Source organism: Aythya fuligula, chromosome 1, assembly GCF_009819795.1.
Source record: "Aythya fuligula isolate bAytFul2 chromosome 1, bAytFul2.pri, whole genome shotgun sequence".
Classification (NCBI taxonomy): Eukaryota; Metazoa; Chordata; class Aves; order Anseriformes; family Anatidae; genus Aythya; species Aythya fuligula.
In genome coordinates, this window is record NC_045559.1 from 146,166,999 (window position 1) to 146,189,667 (window position 22,669).

At 37.1% G+C, this 22,669-nt stretch overlaps 1 protein-coding gene across 4 annotated transcripts in view; it reads left to right on the top strand.

Moving 5' to 3' along the window:
• The window catches only part of ARHGEF7 (Rho guanine nucleotide exchange factor 7), a 109,432-nt gene that overhangs the window by 75,396 nt on the left and 11,367 nt on the right, over window positions 1-22,669 (top strand). For 3 of the 4 annotated variants that reach the window (XM_032207817.1, XM_032207820.1, XM_032207821.1), the window contains 9 exons: window positions 55-114; window positions 1,345-1,491; window positions 3,346-3,432; window positions 6,806-6,884; window positions 8,297-8,436; window positions 9,102-9,326; window positions 11,546-11,639; window positions 15,724-15,813; window positions 19,059-19,235. In XM_032207817.1, coding sequence (XP_032063708.1) covers window positions 55-114; window positions 1,345-1,491; window positions 3,346-3,432; window positions 6,806-6,884; window positions 8,297-8,436; window positions 9,102-9,326; window positions 11,546-11,639; window positions 15,724-15,813; window positions 19,059-19,235 — 1,099 coding nt within the window. The remainder of the gene's footprint in view (window positions 1-54; window positions 115-1,344; window positions 1,492-3,345; window positions 3,433-6,805; window positions 6,885-8,296; window positions 8,437-9,101; window positions 9,327-11,545; window positions 11,640-15,723; window positions 15,814-19,058; window positions 19,236-22,669) is intronic. The other variant, XM_032207819.1, reaches the window with a different exon arrangement.

Consider the following 22,669-nt stretch of genomic DNA (forward strand, 5'->3'; position numbering starts at 1 on the left):
ATTATTTTTACTAGAACTAAATCTTTTATTCTGTTCTTTTTCCCTTGCTTTTAGGATTATCATCCGGATCGTCCAGATATTCAAAAATCCATGACTGCCTTCAAAAATCTTTCTGTAAGAGTGATGAAAAATAGATAATGTGTATTTTACAGTATAGTCTTCTCTAATTTCATCTCTATCCATTGCTTTTAAAATGTGAAACTTTTTTGTATACTTTGGTATAAGAAATTTTTGTGAAACTTCTTTTGAGCCCTGGAAATCAATGCAGTTAACGGGCAGAGCTGAGGATTGCAAGCTGTGGGGGAGTTACAGCAAATAGACTATTGACAGAAGAGCCTTGCAAGCATTCTGCAATTCTCAGTCTGCCCTCTCACTTGTGCTTTATTTTCCTTTCTGTGAGCACACACATGACTAGTGACCTAAAGAAGGGCCACAATGCTTGACTATATTTTAAAAAAAAAATAAATAAATTCTGAAGTGCATTTGTTTTAGTGGAATAGTGGTAGAGTTGAGGGAGGAAGGATGAAAAGGGAAGCACAAGATAAACTCCTAAAGATAGGAACTTTCAGTAATAATCAAGGGGATAAGCCTGATTTGAACAAATGGGCTGTCTTTTTTTCTTAACTTAAAAAAAAAAAAGTGCAACTGCAGCGGGCATGTGTTTAATGTATTCAAAGTGACAATAAACTTAACATTTTGTGTTTCCTGCTGGAAGTGCATGCTGCTGGTAACCTGGTGTTTTTTACATTTTAAAGCAGGAATTTATTGTTACCTGTGTTCAGACGAGGTTTGGGGTTTCCCCGTTCAGTTGAGTACTTCACAAATGAGAGACAATAATCCTGAAAAACTGAAGTGAGATGATTACAGCTAGTAGGGCAGGTTGGCAAGAAATGTAATAAAAATAGGAGCACGTGGTTAGACAGTGTTTGCACAAATGTCATGGCAGCTTTTACTGAATAAGAATATGCTTTGCATGTAGTAATTTGTACTTAGGATGGCTGTGTTACTGTTTTCTGCTCTAGCCAAGCTGTTTGTCTTAAAAGAACAAAAACATGAAATGTAAAGAAAAGGGAAATTTGAGGAATGGGATTTCTCAACTATAGTTTTCTCAAACTATAAATTTGTAATTGAAGTCAGTGTATTGAAAAGAAAAGTAATAGGGAAGATAGCAAAACTAGTTTTTTAAGAAATACTGGTAATGGTCATCTAAATGAAAATGCTTCAAATTGGCTATTGTCTTCTGTTTACTACACTGAAAACAGTAAATACAACTGTAGTGCTATTTCTACCCTTAACCATATTGATGGAGTTGATAGAGATGATATTTTTGCCTATGTTTGCTAGGCACAATGTCAAGAAGTACGGAAACGGAAAGAACTTGAACTACAAATATTAACAGAAGCAATCCGCTGTTGGGAGGGAGAAGATATTAAAACACTTGGCAATGTAATTTACATGTCCCAGGTCATGATTCAGTGTGCTGGAAGTGAGGTAAGGCAGTTCTCATCTTTACTGTCAGTCTGTCTTTCCCTATTGTAATCATAATTATACATATACATATATATATGTATATATACACACACACACACAAAATCATGTAGCACAACATAATATAAATTTTGTAGCAGAAATAATGTTTTGAGATACTAATCTAGAATAGAATCTCTTCCCACTTCTTTAAGGCTTTTATTATAAAATAGGGAAAAAAAAAACACTTGAAGATGGATGGTCTCATCTGTAAAACTTACTGAAACGTGGCTAATATAACACTTGAAAAATGATCTTACCATGTTTTTAGGTCTGTTTTTGAAGTGCATAATTAAACAAGTTTTTCCATATGTAGTTATATTACAGGATCATTTCACAAACGATTATAACATTTAAATAAGAGTCATACTATAAGGTGCCTTGAGGTCAATTTTGCCCTTAGTGTTTTGGGAACTTTGCAGAGGCAGTACATTTTTGAAATACAGGTTTGAAAAATCAATGGTTTTGGAGAAATGGACTAAGAGGAGACGTGAAAAAAGACAAAGGTGACGTTGCAAAGTATGGGTGATTTTTAAAGAAAAAAAATCCTACTAGAGATAACATTCTAAAAGATTTTTAAAGCAAGTGTTAACAAAAGAGAAATGTATACAGATTACTGGTGTGTTTTTACTGTAGGCTGTTCTCCTGTATAATCAACTTTGAAGTTGTTGGGGGTTTTTGAATTGCAACCTCATTCGATTTCCTTCTGTAGAACAAAGATTTCAATGCATATGAGGAAAGAGAAAAATGTTTTTGCAACTGAGTACTTTAAAATTCATCACCTGTTAATTTTTTTTAATTGTTAGGTGTTTATTTAAACTTCAAGGAAGATTTAGTAGAATTCATAGTGCATCTTCTGCAGTTGCCTCTTGTCTTAAAAATAAATTAAAAGCCACCACGATCTTTCATTCTGATTAAAAAGTCAAATATAATAGACTTCTAGTAGCTTCCACATATATTATGAGATTACTTTTTGACTAGGTATCTAACAGTTTAATTTTGCTAAAACAGTCATTTTAGTGTCTTTTCTAAATGATGTAGACATTTGTAAAGACCTCCTGAAAAACTAATAGAAACATTCAAACTTGATAAGGACCTGTATTGTATTGCAAAGATGTTCGGAATTGGGATAGTGACTTTGAGAATGGATATATTTGTTTTGTCATTAAAATAAAAGCTTAATATGTAAATGCTCCTTTCTTTAGGTGTTCATCTATATCAGCTGATTGAGTAAATTTTCTCCTCTTACCCCAGAAGTACTTCTCAAAACAAAAAAATAAAGTCAACCTCATAAGTGAAACCAGAATACTAAAAACAGAACAAAACAATATTTTTATTGAATATGAGCATTATTACTTTTCTTTCATAATCTTTTGCTAATTTGGAACATAATCTGACATTACAGAAAAATGTGATGTCTCCAATTTAAGAGACACTAAGTCTTGACATTACAGTAACAGCATCCATCCATGCTATATTAACAAATATATCCAGTATGTGATTTTGGCTTTGCTAAAGTCACCGAAACACCGTCTGGGTGAAATACTGGCCTTAAAATTTCTTTTTAAAAAATAAGGCTCTACTCTCCAGAAAGGAGTTATAGGCATGTATTACTGGAAATTTTGAAATAGAAAACTCAATAATCCAAACTCCTTTTACATTTATGAAGGCTTAATTTTGCTAGAGATGAATGCTTATGGAATAACTATAGAGTTGTAACATTGTTGATAGTTTTTAATAATATCTAATATAAAAAGTGGGGAGGGAGCTTGTGATGTTGTATTTACTTTTTCATTTTCTTTTTTTTTTTTTTTAAAGGAAAAGAATGAAAGGTATCTTCTTCTCTTCCCTAACATCTTGCTTATGTTGTCTGCCAGCCCAAGAATGAGTGGGTTTATCTATCAGGTAAAGTAATATATGTACATATGTGTATAAATGCTGGGAGTGTGTTTTCCCAAATGTTTCATAGAAAACGTGGAAGGATTATTAAAATTCTGTGTTTACAAAGGGAAAAGGTAATTTCTGCAGTAAGAACTGGTTTTCTGTTTTATGAAGCCTAGAAGCTTGGATTTGACTTTTTTGCAGCTGGCGACTTCTGTGACCGTCAGCAAGACATTTTTTCACCTCTGTCCTTCTCGGTATTAGCTACTGAGAGGAAAAATTAATAGCTTTTTAGAGCTACATATGAAAAGGATTCTGTTGTGCAGGCTCATTAGCGATCTTCTGACTGCTGCTTCAATATTACCAAAATTACACAGGACTCTTTAGGCTCTCAGTGGTGCAAGTTAGGCTGAGTTACCATCTAGTTCTTTAGGTGCGTCTGTGAATCAGCAGAGCACTTCTGACATGAGTCTTCTAGTTTTTCCTCTTTACTGACTCTTGAGTCACAGTGTCGGAGTGATCTCAGGGCCTACCAACTGGATTTCCTCTGGATGGAGCTGAACTGGAAGGCATGCTCCAAAAGTACACTTGATCTGCTTCAAGTACTCATTGCCACTTAGTCCATGGCACCAACCTAGAGCTAGCCCAATGTACTAACAATGTACACCTGAAACACATATGCTGTGACCTTCGGGCCTTCAGCACCACCAGATATTTCACTTCACAAATCCACTACTTGTTCCTGGTAGATGGCCTTTAAGCACTGTAGTGTGTTTTCTAGCTGAGTACTTGCTCTTGCAATCTGACTGTAGCTCCAAAGACCTCCTAGAAGGTGAAGTTAGAGCCAGTGCTTACTCCACGAGTTTTTGAAACTTTTGTAAATGTTCAAGTCTGGCTGGGTGATTCTGACATCACAGCAAAACAACCAAAAGCAAGGGAAAATGAAACAAAAATTCTGAAAGGGGCCCAAGATCCCACCTGCTTTAAGTACTTTTGTAAATCATTCAAGCATTCTGTTCCTTTCTCTCAAGTAGTAATTCATCTGCCACAAAGGAATGCTAAAGGTTTATAATTCAGGGTTCTTACACAGTTGGCTACATCCAGTCACAAACAGTGTGACTCAAATTCATGTTCGGATTCATGATAGTAGCTGGATTTATCTAAGACGTGTAGGTCAAATACATAATCAAGCTTCTGTTATCTTTGTGCTGCTCTTAATAACTTTTAGCTGGTACTTTATCCTGATGTGGATGGAAAAAGATACTAGGAAAGGCAGGTGAGTGCCAGATCCCAAGTGTCACAGCCATAATTCCTGATGAGGGAAGGTGCTTCTAGTACAAAGGCAACTGAGTGGAAGTTTAGTGCGTTAACAAACAGCACAAAATTAAGCAATGAATCTGTCAGGCTTAATTCTGCTCTCCTGCTTTTAAACTGCATATACTTTCTTCCTTCTCTCACCCATCTTGTCCCTCAGGTGGATGTCACTGTTCAATAAATAAGCAGTTTTCTGTGCACTTGTCTTCAGGTTCTGTTCAGCATGTTCACAGCGCTTTCTTAGTGTTTACTGCCCAACCCCCTGTTCAATACAAAATTATTGATTTCTTTGTAAGTTCTAATGTGATTTTCCTGACGCTATGAACTTCTCAAATCCTAATGTCTACGTTTTCACAGCAAGGCAGAATTATTTCATTACTTTTTATGTCTGAGACTGTGGCTTCGAGCTGTGTTGGGAATACATAGCACGTGCTGTCTGGATCTTTGTTTTGAGGTTCTTGCCTCTGAAGTGGGATGTGGGCAGATGGTGATGCAGCTCCCTTGGTCATTCCAAGAGAAAAGATGTCCTTGAAAGCAGCATCTTTACATGTCTCTTTTCCTGACTGGTGCATGTCTACAAACAGGGAGAAAGGAGCATTTCCTGATCCTTGCTGTTTAGGTATAAGCTGCAGCTGCTTCATGTTGCAGTACATCCTCATGTATGTCTGAATATTCAAGTTATCAGCAGGCTTCAGGCATTCTAGTTCATAGTGCTGCTATTTACCACATACTGTAACGGACTAGTGGGGAGTACATTTAGCCAGATTTGTAGTTGTGAAGGGTACAAACTATATTTTACATGGGAACTTCACAATTTTCACAATTGTTTCTTGAAAGAAGGGGAATGTCAGTGGTTCTTGAGTTTGTTTCAATTTTCTGTGTTTTGCTGACTTTGTACTTTTTGTCTCCATGTGGCTCAGGTGATCTTTGTTCTCCATCACCAATCTTTTGCCTGGTGTGTCCCTGTGTTCCCTTTGCACCTATGTCAACATTTCCTGCACCTCACATACAGCGTGGCTGTATGCTCTGTTATTTATGAATCAGAAAAACAGAATTTTAGGCTGCATTGTAAGACACAATGCTACCATGTTCCCTTCATCAGAGAAACTGTTGCAAGGAAACTTTATTTTTGGCATCTTGGGCTTCAGCATACTCTGTGCATACAGAATACTAAGTAGTTTCAGTTCAGCTTACAAGAAGCCTTTGTCCATCCGGTAGTCATTTAAATAAAATAAAATAAAATCCCCTCCATTGGAGCCAAAATTCCTGAGTACATAGGATTTGCACTTCTGCCAGCATGTGCTGAATAGTGTTTCTGTGCAGAAGAATACAGGATCTGTCTTAAAAGAACTTTTATTAAAGTTGCATTTTTGGTAAAGCCTTTCATCCTGGCAATATTACATCTTATCTGTTCTTCTGTGGTTCGAAATGGACAAAAAGTTATCCTAAACTGACTTTTTTTTTCCAGACTGCTTGGGCTTAAAATGAGATTAGGTTTTCTTCTGCAAAACTAATGTTTTTCTGAAACCTCAGAAACTTTGAAGGTGTTTTTACTGCTTTTGTTCTTTTTCCCCAAATATTTGAGAGTAAATTTAGTAGTGGCAGGGATGTCAGATATAAGTCTTCAGTATAATTGAAGGATTTGCTTAATGAAATCTTTCTTTCTAAACATACCACAAACCTTGTTTTGAGAGCTAATCAATCAGTTTGCAAACAAATGTGATTTAAGATCAGTCATCATTGCCTCCAATCATGTAACATGGATGACCCTGAACATCTCACTTCCCAGAACTTGAGGCTATGATGAGTAACCACTCTTATGTTCATATGGATTTGTAGGCTGCCCAGATATCAAATAGTCTCATTAAAATCGCAGATCTCGTTTGTAGAAGTTGGGCATTAAAACTTACATAGCAAGGTGTCTGCTTGGATTTTAAAATATTTTAAACCCATCAGTGTGTTGTGTATGCGTGTTTAGCAATGTATTTTATGTGCACGAGTTCATTCAGAGTTCGAAATTACATATTCTTTACTTGGTAATGGTTTTGTGTGTTTTGGATTTAGTTTGTGTGTTTTTTCTCAGGGAAAACTGCCAATGACCGGAATGACTATCACAAAGCTAGAAGACAGTGAAAACCATAAAAATGCATTTGAAATATCAGGTATTGTCTGGAAATACTTCTATTTGCTATTTAATGTTTCAATATCAGATGTTTTGTCTAAACGTTTTTCATTCTGAGGATGACTGAGCATTTATCACAGGTTTCCCAGAGGTTGTGGAGCTTCTATGCTTGGAGATACTTAAGAGACTTAAGAGCTGTCTTGATGTAGTCTTGGGCAACCAGCTGTGGGTGGCCTTCTTGAGTAGGGATGTTGGACAAGGTGACCTCTAGAGGTCCCTTCCAGTCTCCTCAGCCATCTTGTGGTTTTACAGATTTGGTAAGGCATCTACACAGAGCCTCATGTGAAAATTGCTTTTTACTGCTAGCGTTAAGCAGTTAACAAACTACCTTTGTATGGGGTTCACCCCTAGATTTCTGCCTTTTAATTAAGGCACTAGCCTTGGAAAAGGTCCTTTATTGGTGAAGCAATTCAGACTGTGCTACTCTCTGGAAGAAAGGAAATTTCAGACAGTCCAGAAGAGCTTTAATCAAGAGCTTTCCTTTAGAAGTAAACAATCAGTCTCTTTACTGAGAGACTGGTAGTAGCTCTGCTAATCGTGCTTGCAGCTGTGCTTTCTTTGGGTATTTTCTCTCTGGAAAGTAGTTTGTTTCAGCATGTAACTTAATTTTGAAGAACAGTTCCTGATGTCAGAATCCTAGGAAGACACACTGGGAGAAGGATCTACACGATGGAGGTTTATACCTTCATTTTTTTTTTCTTGGATCCATTCTGCCCCCAAGCAGGTTGCATTTCAATAAAGTAATTTTGAGGCTCTCAGGTGGCAGGTAAAGGGGAAAAAGCTGTTGATGTTGCTTGTTCTTCTGAGATAATAGCTCCAAAGCTGATCCTCAGATAAGGAATTTGGTGGGTTAAAATGGAGCTAACTGTAGAAATTAAAGTAATCCTGGGTTAATCACCCTGCTGCTTTCCCAAGTGACTTACCTCAGTTTTAATACTAGATTCAGACTGACTTTCTACCTTTTCTGAACGGTATTTTACCACTTGTCCAATACTATAGCTTGCAGACTAAAGAATGACATTGTAGGTTCTATGTTGGCTTTCCTTGGGAATACGGAGAAGCATAAGGCTACTAGATTGTACCTCTGGATCTCAGGATGAACCTGTCACCTACCTCTATTTCTTATCATAAACGTTGTGTTTGTGTTATCCTAAGTGGGGAAGAAAGGTAGAATTCCTTTGCTTTGTGGAGGAACAAATGCACAGAGGAAATACTATGACATGGAAAAGTAAGATGCTGTGGTTCTGAAAACCTTGGGTAATTTTTTTCTTGGTACTTTGGGGTTATAATGTTTTAAGAAATGTGTATATTTATTATCAGGTCAGATGGACTAAGTATTCTTCTTTTGTTTCCCATGTCTTTTTTTTTTTTTTTTCTTTTTCTGTCACCTAGGAAATATGATTGAAAGGATACTAGTGTCATGTAACAACCAACAAGACTTGCACGAGTGGGTGGATCATCTGCAGAAGCAAACCAAAGTCACAACTGTTGGGAATCCCACCATTAAACCTCATTCTGTGCCATCTCACACAGTAAGAAATGACTTGTGAAGTGAATAAGCAGTGTAGATAGAATTAGGATATCTGGCAAATATACGACCTTGTAAAGCGTTTTCTTTAACATTTGGTTCTCGTTACTAATGGTTGGTTCTAGTCATAAGGGTTATAACTGTAGTTTAAGGGGTCAAAGTCTTATGTTTTTAATTGCATGAACAGAATAAATGCTTAGCTCTTGGTGTAATAGTTTAATAGGATAAAAGAATATCTGTTATAGTTACTTTTTATAATGACCAAGTAATCACGTCATCTTTTAAGTGTCCTTAGGACGGTAGGTTTTAACTGGCAATGTGCGTGGGTCTGTGGAAAAATAATTTCCTGAAGTAGTTTTTTTCAGATTCTGAATTTGAGTTGTCTTATATGAATGGATCTAAATTTATCTTAGTGGTGAAAGAAGTGGGAGCAGAGCTGCTTGTAGCTGTTCTTTCTTTAGTGCATGCTCTATCTACAGTAGACAATAAAAACTTCTTTAAGCACTGCTTTTCTAAGCAATAATTCAGTGCTAAAATTTTGAAAGCACAGCTGTAATAAACAGAAGCACTAGAAAGGTGAGATTATTTCACTGGTCCTTCATGGTACTTTGCCTTTATGATATTAATATTCTTCCTCTCCCTTCCCATACCTGTTACTGTCTTTGACAGCTTCCTTCCCATCCTGTAACGCCTTCCAGCAAGCATTCAGATAGCAAGCAGATACCACTGACTCCTGCATACCACACTCTCCCTCATCCGTCGCATCATGGGACTCCACATACCACGATAAACTGGGGACCTCTGGAACCTCCGAAAACTCCCAAGCCTTGGAGCCTGAGCTGCTTACGGCCTGCACCTCCATTAAGGCCTTCAGCAGCACTTTGCTATAAAGAGGTGAGATGCAGCAGCCAAGAAGTATTAACTCTGTAAAAGGCCTGTGATGAGAAGCTTAACTTTTTTTTTTTTTTTTTTATATACCAGTACTTTAAAATTTTGTGTGCATTTTAATATGAAGATGTAGCTAACAGCTAGTGCTGAATGGTAATGGACTAGTGAAAGCTGTTTGTTTCAAACAGGCTTTTAGTCTTGCAGCTCAGAAAATACAAATGCTTGTTAGGAGATGATGTCTTTCCCCCCTGCTGTGTTTCCACTTACTTTCATCCTCTGTCTAGTTACTAAACAAGATTTAAAAACAAACAACAAAAAAACCACAACCATAACCCCCCCACAATTAGAAATTCTTAAAAAATAAAAAAAAAAATAAAAAATAAAATAAAATAAAATAAAATTTAAAAAGGGCACTTTTGTTATATTGATCATCCAGGCTTACTGCAAAGTAAGTTGTTTACTAAGCATGCTGAGAAGCATCTAGGATAAGGGATTCTGTGGTGCTTCAAAATGCTGTATCAAATCACTTTAAACAGCTCTGGTGGTGTAATTGACTCTTGATTCTGCAGTATTTACCACCGGTACTAGGTAACTAATGTGTTTAGAAAAGTAGTCAAAATACATATTAAAAAGAAAACATTAAAAAGAAACTGTCAAAATATACATAATCTTTTTCTACTTAAATGAATCTTACAGTTAATGTCACCATTTAGCAAAAAAAGACAACCAAGCAACAACAAACACACTCCAAATAACAAACCTACCACCAAACAAAAGAAATTTAGATTTTGAGATGCTGTTGTAATGTTTAATTAACATGTGGTATGAAACAGAAATCTGTTGTGAGAGAAGTACAGTGGTGGTGGTAGGTCGATTTGGTCTTGGCACTACATTCTGCATGGCTTTATAAATACTAAGAAAATAGTAGATTGATATTTAAAGTCCATGTTTGTATAAGGAGGATGCTGTGTGGCACGGTAATATCTTCTGTTTTGGCATCTTTTTGTCATGGATTCTCATTGCACTAATTTAATGAAAAGCAACAGGACCCAAAAAGGGTAACAGAGAATCACGGAATGGCTTGGGTTGGAAGGGACCTTAAAGATCATCTAGTTCTAACCCCCCTGCCATGAACAAGGACACCCTCTAGATCTGTTTGCCTGAAGTTATGCCTACGAATTTTCATGTAAGCATGTGATGTTAACAGAGTAATGTTATTTGGTGGGCATGTGAATTGCAGTTTTAGAAACTGTAGTCTAAACGCTGTGCCTCAGTGTGGTCTGGTTGGTTTTGATAGTGGTGGGCATGTAACTTGCTTTTTCTTTCTAAATCCCATAAGCAATGGGGGAAGAAATGATAGGTAGCCTTCAGTTGGAAGGTTAATATTTAGGCTTAATTATTATAAGGTGTTCTCTTGTGTAGCTGTACTACATGCTCATCTCTTTGTAAGTTAAATTCCTTTCATGCCTTTTGTGTGTGGCACTAAATTCTCAGACATGGTAAAGTTTCATCTTTACAGTGTTTAGGATATTGATAGTATTCAGTCTATCTTCATCATCTCTGGTCTGTCCTGCTCATTCACTTTTTTACTTTCTTGTTCTGTACTTTTATAGAGGATGTCTTGTACCCTTAAGGTAAGGGGTAGACCAGTATATTCCTTTTGTTCCTGTAAAAATAGCATTGCTCCTGTAAATTAGCATGACTGCATTATGAGCAGAAATGCTGTATTTGTTGCTGTATTTTTTTGCTGTAGGTCCGTTCTGAGAAAGCTCTAAACATTTAAAAATTCTGGCTTTAAAGAGTATAGGTATACTACCTTCCAAGCTTCCTTTTTAGGTCCTTTTTTTTAAACCTGCTTTTAAGTAGAGAAGTCGAATGGGTTGCCTCTTCAAACGTTAAGGGGGAGAAAAAAGTATTGGTACATGCCTGCCTGTTTCCTTCGCTCTAGCTCCCAAACAGCCTGCATGGTTTTGCAGCAGCTTCTCTGTATTTCTGTTGACAGAATAGATTAAAAATATCCGACTTTGTGTATAGTTGGAGGATGGGTAGAGAAGAAATCAGCCAGTTCAGGCAAATCTGAAGTGCCAAAAAAGATTAGTAAACTACATGTTGGTGCTGTTAGCAGATTTTTAGTTATGAACTCCTGTATGCATCTTAGAAGCTAAGATTTGAAATACTGTAGAGAAGCTCTACTTTTTTTCTGTATTTTTGCTCTCCCCTCACAGGATCTCAGTAAAAGCCCTAAAACCATGAAAAAGCTGCTTCCCAAACGCAAGCCAGAACGGAAGCCATCAGATGAAGAGTTTGCACTGAGAAAAAGTAAGACTTGAACAAATGTCTGCATACTACAAAGGCTGAAATTAACATCCATTTAAATTTTGTGGAAATTAAATGTTCAGTCTAAGCAAGTCATCTAGTTTCCTCTCCCCTGTCAGGGGAAAGGAAAGAGGATTGTTTATTTTACTCATTTTCAGTATTTATATCACAACGGGATTAATTGCTTACTTAGTATTGACTACAGAATGAAGAAAATTGTCCAAGGCTAAGTGAGAGACATCCTGCTTTCCCATGTGTGTCTATAGATTTAAAAAGTGTGTGTGAGGGGAAGGTGGAAGTTGCAGGATGATGCATAGAGATTTATTCTGATCAAAATTTCCAGTCTCTGGTCTGTCAGCAGCACTTGTACTACCTTCCTTTTTCTAATTAGCAATTGTAGCCTGCAACTTTGATGTCGGTATGTTTAGAAACTTGTTTAACTTCTGATGCTTCGATAATATTATTCCTTCTGCGAACAGGTAACTATTTTTGGTACCTTCGCTTCTGGTGGCACTCATATCCTCTGTTCAGATATGTTTCTACTCGAGCTAGTCATTTCAGGCTTTGTAGTTGGCGGAGAGCTGCCTTTCCAATGTAATTCATATCCTGAAGTGAACAACCAAACTAGGTCAGGTGAGGTGGGCTGTTGAAGTGCCTTGTAGATTTGTGTGAATGAACGATTCAATTAGTTGTGCCAGTAAAAGATAAGGTGCTTAAAATAGATTGTTTTCTGTGTTCACATTTGAAGACCAGATTCCTTTACTGCAACTTCTGCTTCTGTCTGTCTTTTGCTCATAAGCTTCTTCAGTTAGAGGCTGTGTGCCCTGAGTGATAAATACATGAAATATGTTACTATAAGCGTTGTCTCTCACCAACATCCGCAGGGTTTGAAAGAAAAAGCTTGTCCTCAGGGCTGGTTCTCTTAAGGTAGAAGTGCTTCTGAGTGTGCTGTGACTTTCCAACAGCCAAGAGTTAAGGCAGTGGACAGAATGATCTTTCTTTGTGGATGTACAGGTGGAGGCTTTAATTCAGGATAAGCTTTATTTTTTATGATGCCTGAACAGGGTTCTCTCATGACAAAGGATGAAAGACCAGTACCTGCATAGTAGCAGAGAACCTTCTATAGAGATGGCTTTTCAGGATTTCCTTACTTCTTGTTCCTCCTGTTACTGGCATGAGGAAGACAGTCAGACTTAACTTGAAAATGATAGAAAATAGGTTGTCCTGTGTTCTATTGATTCCATTCTAGCCACGTCCTTAATACACACTGCATGGTATTCTTAGGTATATCTCATTGTATTCTGTATGCATCGTGTGTGGTCATTAAGTAGCAAGTATGTGTAGTAGCTTCTATTCAGAATAGTTTAGAAGGATATCTGGAATATAGAAACAAAAGTTACTGAGACTTAAAAACACCAGTGAGAGCTGAAATAGTAACAAGCATGACATGGACACTGTTTTGGGTGGTGTATTTATAAAGGAGTCGTGGCCCTTATTTACATGATGAGTTTCAGGGCATCTTGTTTCTCTTGGTGATAAAGTTTTATGGTCTACAAGAGGCTTCTTAAATACTTGTGACTGTCATCTGGCTGACATGATTTAAAAACTTGATTCTCTATCATGTCTTCAAAAGATTTATTGTGAACTGACCACATAAGAAGCATCCTCATTTAAATTTAAGCAGTCTCTTATGAACTGTTGTAGCGAAGTGCAGTTATGGTTCTCTATAATATGAAAGAAGACATCTTTTTCTAGTCCATTCAAGTTAACATTTGGAGAAGACTGTTTCCATCAGTTGCTTGCACAATAGAAGTTTTATCTTTAAGATGACACTTTTTTCACTTTGGGGAAAAAACGGTAGTGACTCTTTTTACCTAACAAAATTGTTTTTGACTTCCTTGACTCTTCTAAATATGCAGTTTATACTTCTGTGGTGGTGCAATTTTTAAGGAGCAGAGAACTGAAATACCACTAGGGCGTTAATAAACACCCCAGTATTAGAAATTAGATTGTAAATTATGTTTCATTATTTGAATGTGAGAAACAGGACAAAAAAAAGTCTCAACTTTGAAAGTAATAGTCTTAATTTTCCAGTTTAGTTTTACCTCGCTAGAAACCCTTATGATGTAGCCCTAGGAGTTCATTTCACTTTGCTAATACTACCAGCTGTACTCTTGGAAGACAATATTGAATCATAGAATGGCTTGGGTTGGGAGGGACCTCAAAGATCATCTAACTCCAACCACCTGCCATGGGCAGGGATGCCACCCACCAGACCAAGCTGCCCAGGGTCACCTCCAGCCTGGCCTTGAACACCTCCAGGGATGGGGCAGCCACAGCTTCTCTGAGCAAACTGTGCCAGGGCCTCGCTGCCCTTAGAGTGAAGAATTTCTTCCTAATGTCTAGTCTAAATCTACTCTCTTTTAGTTTAAGGCCATTCTCCCTTGTCCTGTTGTTACGAGTAAAGTGTCCTTATCCATCCTTTTTTTTTGTTTGTTTGTTTTTTTTTTTTTAATAAATCTTTTAAGTATTTGAAATGAGGTCTCCCCAGAGCCTTCTCTTCTCCAGGCTGAACAGTCCCAGCTCTCTCAGCCTTTCTCCATAGCAGAGGTGCTCCAGCCTCTGTTCATCTTTGTGGCCCTCCTCTGGACTTGCTCCAACAGCCCCACATCCTTGTGCTGGGGGCCCCAGAGCTGGACGCAGCACTCCAGGTGGGGCCTCACAAGGGCAGAGCAGAGGGGCACAATCCCCTCCCTCCACCTGCTGCCCAGGATGCAGTTGGCCTGCTGGGCTTCTTGGGCTTGGAGAAGCTTGAGCTTCTCCAGATTCCCAAGGATTTGTGGGCTGTGTTGAAAACTGCTATGTGAAATTAGCTTTATAACAGGCAAATGAAACTAAATAAGGTGTTTCAGCTGAGTGCCCTTACAGTGCTGATTACAGAAGTGAAAATGCTCGTTTTGCTATGGTAATAATATAGGGCTGCATTCTAACCACAACAAAATTAAATTATTTTTCCTGCCTTGAAAGAGAAATAACCTGCACTTGGGAATATCTGCGTCTCTTAAATTGCGGGGTAGCTATGCCTAGTCAAGATGATTTCTTCAACAGTTAGCTTGTCAGTCAATCCTGCCAAATCTTTTGACAGTTAGCTTTGTGGTGGTGGTAATAAATCACAAAAAAATAAACCTGGATGCACTGGCTCACAGATAGTGCTTTATCTTGATGTTGAAGGCAGTTCAGATTCATGCAGCAGAGAACTTGCAAGACTAGGAGGTTTTTTTGGGGGGAAGGAGGGGGACGGGAAAAGTGGTTTTAAAACAAAAATTCATCTTGACTTGCCCATAAAAATCCTGGTTCTATCTAAACTAATGGTGCTTCTTTGACATTTGTTCAGAAGTGTGTTTGCTGTATATTGAAAAAAAAAATATATTTTGCAATGTTAAGTTTGGCTAGATTTATTTATTTTCTTTTATAATGCTCTTAACTTCTTACTGTCTGGGAAGTTGAATGTACTCCACTTTTCTTAGGTACGGTTGAATGGTGGTGACACGTTACTGCACACTGGGCTGAAATTGTGCCAATGTGTTTTTTTGTTTAATTCTCAGTAGAATGCTGTTTACCTTTCAGGGTAAATCTGATTCATTTGCAAAAGCTGTCAAGATTTCTCTTCTTTGAATTATATTTGGTTCCTTCATTTCTTTGATAATATTATGAAAGAATAACTGCAGTACGCTATTTTTCAGTTTAACATCTGTTTTGTTTGTAATCCTTGAGATGTCCTGTGCAAATTCACATACTCAGAAAATGTCTTCAATGTATGAGTAATTTCTCTGACTTGTATTTTGTCTTTTGTTGTTTTAAATATATTGTAATAGTATTTTCATTTTTTAAAGTTCTTGTTAGTTTTGGTCATTGAAGCTTGATTTCTGAAATGATTAAGAGAAATTTGGGAGGTTAATTAGGCCAAACTTCGGTCCCAACTGAAATATATAGTATTTAGCTTTAAACAAACATGATTTACAAAGGCCTGTTTGTATTAACAAACATATATCCATGTTTAAAATTTCATTTTTCCCATTGATTCTAGGTACAGCTGCTTTAGAAGAAGATGCTCAAATTCTTAAAGTCATTGAAGCATATTGCACAAGTGCCAAAACACGTCAAACACTAAATTCAAGTAAGTTAGAAAATACTGAAATGACTAATTAAGCCACAAATCAGATCGTTTGCAAAGAAGAGAAGTGTAGTGTCAATGGTCTCAGAACTTCGCAAATTACAAGCTGGACCTGGAAGAAGTAATAATCTGGTTATGGCTTAATATCAGTGCTGAGTGTGTTTAAGTATTGGGAGCCAAGGTCCATGGTTAGAGATCATAGTTCTGAAAAGTGTTTATTTAAAACAAAGAAAAATTGGCTAGTTGTCGTGGTTTAAAATTGCATAAAACCTTCATCAATAAATGAGAGGTTTTGAGGCATCTGTCGACAGTTGCTCAGTATGTTTTTTGATAAATTTCAGGAAGCTGGTAAGTAGGAGGAATAGAGAATAAGTGATAATTTTTAGAGGAATATAGTTTTCTCTTGTTCTGTTCAACAAAGACATATGGTACAAAAAAGTAACATAGACCTGTGAAGATCTTATTGCCACCAGTTATTTTTAGTATTAATTGCAAATTTTAATCCCATCTCATAATTTCAGGAGAAACTGTTCTCAGATCTGTGTGTTGCTTAAAGCCATTTGCAGTTTCTCAGATCAATACCTAGCTTACTGAAAATCTGTAACGTGCCTCTGGGGTTCTACTTCATTTAATCCCAATCAAGGTTGCCATGTGGAGTTCCTCTGTGTTGTAAGTAAAACATTGCACAAAGCAGGAGAGTCCACCAGCATGTGTCCCACTTATACAAGGAAGGAGGAAATGCTGTTGGGTTTGTTCCAAATTGCACAGTTTTTGCACTGTTGATTAAGGATTTAATTCAGACATCCTTGGAACACAGTATAATGGAACATGGCTTTAATGGAAAACTTGGCCAGTTTTGCTGTTGTCAGGAATTAGAAGAGTGGGCATCATAGACTCCTTGTCCACTAAATTGATTAAATTTGCAGTAGTAAACGCTGGTACTGCTACCATATCTCTGTGCCTGTTTTGCTTCCAAGCAAAAGCACTTTATACTGAAAATTGAGAAGTCTCAAAATATACTTGCAAACATAGTTAATGGATTTTCCTAATAACATTCACTTACTGTTATCACCTTGAAAAATTACAGCTATTGTGTATTCATCTGTACTTTAAAATTGGAATACGACCTCGTGTTAGACTTTTAAAATTTTTAAGTAACAGCAACAACCTCAATTTCAACTTCTTGTTCTTGACAAACTGTAGGTCTCCAAGGTGATAACTGCCAGTTTTGTAAATTAGCTGCTATTACATCATTTTTGATTAATATTGACCTATTTTCTAGTGCTACAGTCATTACAGTAGTGTGCTTAATTGGATAAAAGAAAACGAATGTGTTCAAAATTCTGAAGCTATACTGCTGTTCCAAACAAAACTAAATGAGATGATTGCTGTTAAATGTATTGACTGTGATCTGTTGGTTATATCCAAGGATAATGTGACAAGAAATGGTTGAGGAAACATTTGCACCTGCACAGTATTGTGTGTGTGCAGACACATAATGGATATGATTTTTTTTTGCTTTTTTGCCTATTTTTTTCTTTTCTATGTATATTTAAGAAATATACATAGTGCAGTAGGTATCATTGCATACATCAGTAGTCAGCAGCTTTTATTTGCTCCTAATTGCAGCAAAAACAATGATTTTTTGATTAAGCACATGGCTCTTTTGTTTAGAAAGAAAAGTGCTGTCATCTAGGACATCAGATTTCAGAAGATCCCTTTGTAGATTAGAATTGGTAAAGAGGGGAAAAATGATGCTGCATTGCTTCTGTGGAAGCAGCAGTCAGTGTAGGAGAACAGAAAGAAAGAATTGCCTGTTGTCAATGAAATATGCCACTTCTTTACTTTTACTTCACTTTTACTTCTCTGTTAACATTCTGCCCAGCCCTCACAGCACTGATGTGGCATTTCTTCTAGCTGCACCTTAATCCAAAGCCCCTGGGGTGCTACTTTTGGCAATGTCTGTTCAGCGTAGCTATGGCACCACTGCAAACTGGAAGGCAATGGCATGAGAGGTAGCAGGGCGACTTTTTTCAGTTGCTGGGGTGGGGAAGATGTAGAAATTAATTTGGTCAGACATGGAAATAAAAGAACAATTTTGCTATATTCTGCTGCTTACTTTGCATTTCTGCTCTAAATATGGGCTTAAATATTTTGCAGTGTCATGCGGCTTGTGGCTCATAATGTGGCCACTTGCATGGCTTTTAGTCCTTAGACATTGCCAGGCTTAAAAAAACACACAATACACAAAAAAAAGCAAAGGCAGGGGACAAAGTCTTGTCTATGGTAGCAGACAAAGGTAATTAACATCTTAAAGTATTTAACTGGGAAGACCATTTGAGATAGATCTGTAAGAAGAGGTATGTGAGGGGACAGGATGGATCAGTCTATGTTGCTGTTAGCCTCTTGGCCCTGATTTTCTATCAGTCCAGCTTCCACGTGGTTAAACAAGTATCATGGTTACAGGCACAGAAAGGCTTTAGTTTGTCAGCCCCTTTGAGTGGGTACAGGATGGTGCTGCTGATTTAGAAAGTCAGCAGCCCTGCTCTGCATGAGAACCTTCGCTTTTTCCCCTGCATTTTCCTCTTTGTAGTGTTGACACAAGCACTTCTGTGGCTGTACTGTGAGCTGGTGGGGAAATCAGTTAACTGCTTGAAAAACAAACTTGCAGGGTTAGTTTTCATCTGAATCTGTTCCCTGACCTGGTTCACCAAGCAGCTGTACAAATGGCTGTGTCATTGCAAGGGAGGGAAAGGACGGAGGTATGTATTTGTAATGGGGAAGCGGCTATTGTTTTGCTAGTCAGCACTGGACCCTGCTGGTTTACTGGGTTTGTTGCTCTGTTCCGAATCAGATTGGTTCTTTTCAAGTATGGGGACAGTCGTGGTCTGGAGGCAAACTCCACCTTCCAAAAAATCTACCCTTAAATGAGATCTTGGTTTCTCAAAATTTTCAACTGAGGCTGCTTAGAAGCTTAAAAAAAGACTTGCCAAAAATTGTATTGTAACAGTTCAAAAACTATTACGATGAGCTTAATTTATACCTAAACGCCAAACAAATTAAAAAAAAAAAAAAGAAAAAGAAAAAAGCTTTGGTGCCTTTTTAACAATATTTTCTCTTTTCCTTCTCTTCCCATCACCTTTTGCTTTTATTTCATGTGTTTGGTTGTGGCTATTCCTTACGTTCTCCTCCTCATCCCACCTCTGCCTATCCACATCCACCATTTCATTTCACCTATACATCCTTAGCATGGCAAGGCACTGACCTGATGCATAATCACGTCTTGGCTGATGATGACCAATCAAGTCTAGACTCCTTGGGTCGTCGCAGTAGTCTTTCTCGTTTGGAGCCTTCAGACCTCTCAGAAGACTCTGACTATGACAGTATATGGACAGCCCATAGTTACAGAATGGGGTCTACATCTCGTAAGAGCTGTTGCTCATATATCTCTCACCAGAACTAATGCACTTCTGAGCTTTTTCTTAACAAATGCTTGTTGTATCACAGCCTGCTTTTCTTAGATGTTTTCTTGCTGTTCCTTGTCTCTTTAATGTGATATTTTAACAACTTCTGAGGGAGCTTCTGAAACTTCAGTTATACCTGGTGGAAGGCTCTATTGCCAATTCAATGCACAAATGAATAAGTCATTCTAAAAAGTGTATGTCCTATCAAGGATGATATTTCTTGAGGGTTTTTTAAGTGACAGATACTAATTTGTAGCTCTGAATGGTCTTTTCTTTTGACTTGGTCAGTGTAGCAACAGATCCTTTCTTCTTTTTCTTTTTTTTTTTTTTTTTTTTCCCTTTTGGATACAGCACGTTTTTGTATTTTGTACTGAAACCATACTGGTTTGTGAGCTGAGTGCCAGCAATATGGAAATACTTCAGTGCTAGTTGTTGAATTTTCTACATATTAACAAAACACAAAGCTGGTAGAGGAAGAAAAATACGGTTTAAAAATAAACAGTACAAGAGCTGTAAAAAAAATCATTCAGATATTCACATATCTGGCCCGTTTGTTTGGAGAAGCGTTTGCTAATCCATATTTTTTTCTGTTTTTATACTGCTGTCTTTTCCTCATTGCTTAGACGTCTATACAAAGGATCGCACTGCTCTCCCTCGCCCCCAGTCTGGCACTTCCCATGAAAGCCCGGCAGTCCATGCTCATTACATGCAGTGTTTTGATAATGTCATATTACCTATGGTCATATTGTCACTTTACTGTATGCAGTAGTGTGGCAGCAAACAGGGTTTAGATGTTTACTTGCCTGTTAAAATGCACAGCTGTCAAGTGACCATTCTTCTTGAAAAGACGAGGTGAAAATGGTTCCCCAGATGAAAGCTCAAGTGTTCAACATCTGAAACTCTAGGTACAACTGCAATCAAATTGGCTTGTATGAAGTTCTTAAAAATAGAATGCTTGCTTTTTTTTTTTTTTTTTTTTTTTTTTTTTTTTTTTTTTTTTTTTTACTGTTTGGAGCATGTCTGTTACAGATTTTATCGTCTTGTAACTTCTCTCACGAGCAGGTTTGTTTTCAGCAACAGCTCTTCACTTACAATTGTGTTGGCATTTCAGAGAACTGTGGCACCTTATACACAGCTGGTGGTCTTGAACCTGCATCTGGGGCATGACTGGGGTGAAGTGTGTGTTCTGTCTTGTGGATAATGCAGTTGGGATTGAAACAAAATGTTTTCCAAACCTTCACTAGCATTAGGGAAAGGCATATGATCAAAGGACAGAAATCTCATTTTCACCAGGATCCCTGGATACAATTCTTTTATCCTTTTCCAAGTGTTATCCAGTGTTCAGGTATTAGCCTAGGAATAAATTCAGAGTAATCATAATGCAATTAACTGCTGCCTGGGAACTTGATCACCCTGTTTGAAAGTTTCCAGGTAATTAATATCTTCCTGCGGGTTACGTGATCAGAAAGTTAGTAATTGTTAGATATGAATGAGTCCAGAAGGTGATCAGCATGGAGAAGCTATTTCAAAACAGCTTGATTTGCATTTCATCTTGCATTGTTTGGTCACTTGCTTTATCCTTTATTGTTGTTGTTTGTATTAAAAAAAATTGACTAACAAAAGCAGCAACGCTTACTGAAGAGAATTTTCAGGGGTATATCTTACTGGAAATCATACAAGTTCCCGGTCATTAAGTTAGTATATATTTCAAACTTTTTCCGAAGTGGAGGAATATTGCTTAGAGAAATGTATGTGTGCTCCATACCATTCCACAGTGCATCTGTAAGCCACTTCACTTCCCCTTTTCCTTTGAGTTTTTGTTTTACATAAATGGAAAGTATGGATTTTTTTTTTTCCTGTTGAGCTGTGGTGTTCTAGTTAAATAATGTTTTCTGCATTGGATAAATGATAATTCTTTTATGTCTGTTTCATGTTACAGTGTAAATATGAGTTTGAAATACAGTTGCTGCACTTGAATTTCCTTATCACACAGAATGTTTTGTTGTCAAGATCCGAAGATTTTATTGACTTTCTATGCACCAAAGCTTTGACAGTTTACCACCATTAATTATTGTAGCATTTGAGTCATTAACTTGGATCATAATTATGCTCTTTCATATTAACATTATTACGCATTTAAACCATTCAGTGTCCTCAGTGTTACAGGCCACTCGCTATAGTGAACCGATCAGGCGTGTTACTATGCCATGCTTAAAAAAATGCAATGTGGAAATGGTGGTATTCAGTCCAAAGGTTCAGTGTTTCTATTTTTGTGGAACTTGAGTCCTGGTAATAATAGTACCTTCTGTTTATGCAATTCTGTAAAATATATGTGTACAGTTACTGATATACTGGAAGGATGGAGAATCTGAGTTAGAAGGTAGGTTCAAGCCATTGTCAGCCCCTCCTCACACAGCTTACACAGTGTTCCCATAAATTAGTATTTGCCATAAATTGAAGCCAACCAACATGAATTGGGTGTTTTGCATAATCCTGCCAAAACACAGTAATGTGTATATAGTGACGTACAACATAGGAAAACATGATATATGGTGCACTTCATTTGTGAATGGGAGAAGCCATCTTCAGTAGGTGACTGCCTTTTGGAAATACAAAATGGATGTATATCTGAATGTTGCATTGTACTGTACAGTATGCATATTGTTTGTGGTTGCATATATCAAGTGTTTTGTTTTATATAAAAAAGGACATCTGTTATGTACAGTTGAAATAAATTTTGCATTTGCTAGACTGTGACTTTAATATTTAATTATTACACAGGGGGAAAGGACAGCATAACTTGTAACTTAACATATTGCTCCCTATTTCTCCCCATGCCTCCTTTCTCTCCCTCCCCTCTCCTTAAAGGAATCAAATGCTGAAGTGAAAAAGCTTTTTTTTGACATAAGTGTATAATCTTTATTTTAATGTAATTGACAACTGCAGGAAATTCCTTGTAAAGTATCCTCTTTATTTTTAAAATAATGTATCCTCTTTATCTTTAAAAGAAATGGCAAAAACGAGTGAAGTGGCAAAATTTCTGAAGAGTTAAAATGTTTGTTTTTGTTGCCTCCTCCCCTCCTCCCCCCAATTGACTTTTTTTTTGGAATTGGTGTATTTTCAGTAAAATTTGAATTTTTTGAACAATTTAGAACATACTACTGCAGGTCCTGTTACCACAGAGTTTATAAATTTGATATTTATTTCTAAAACCTTTACACACTTTCATGATTTAATATTGCAACATTTTTCTCTTTAAAGCAAGTCTTCTTGTGTTCCTTCTTAAGATATTTATATTTGAGTGATTTAAAATAATAACCTAATGCACATACTAAGATATCTGTAATGGAACAAAAATACAATCTAGTTCTGTTAAATATAATATCTTTTTGCTA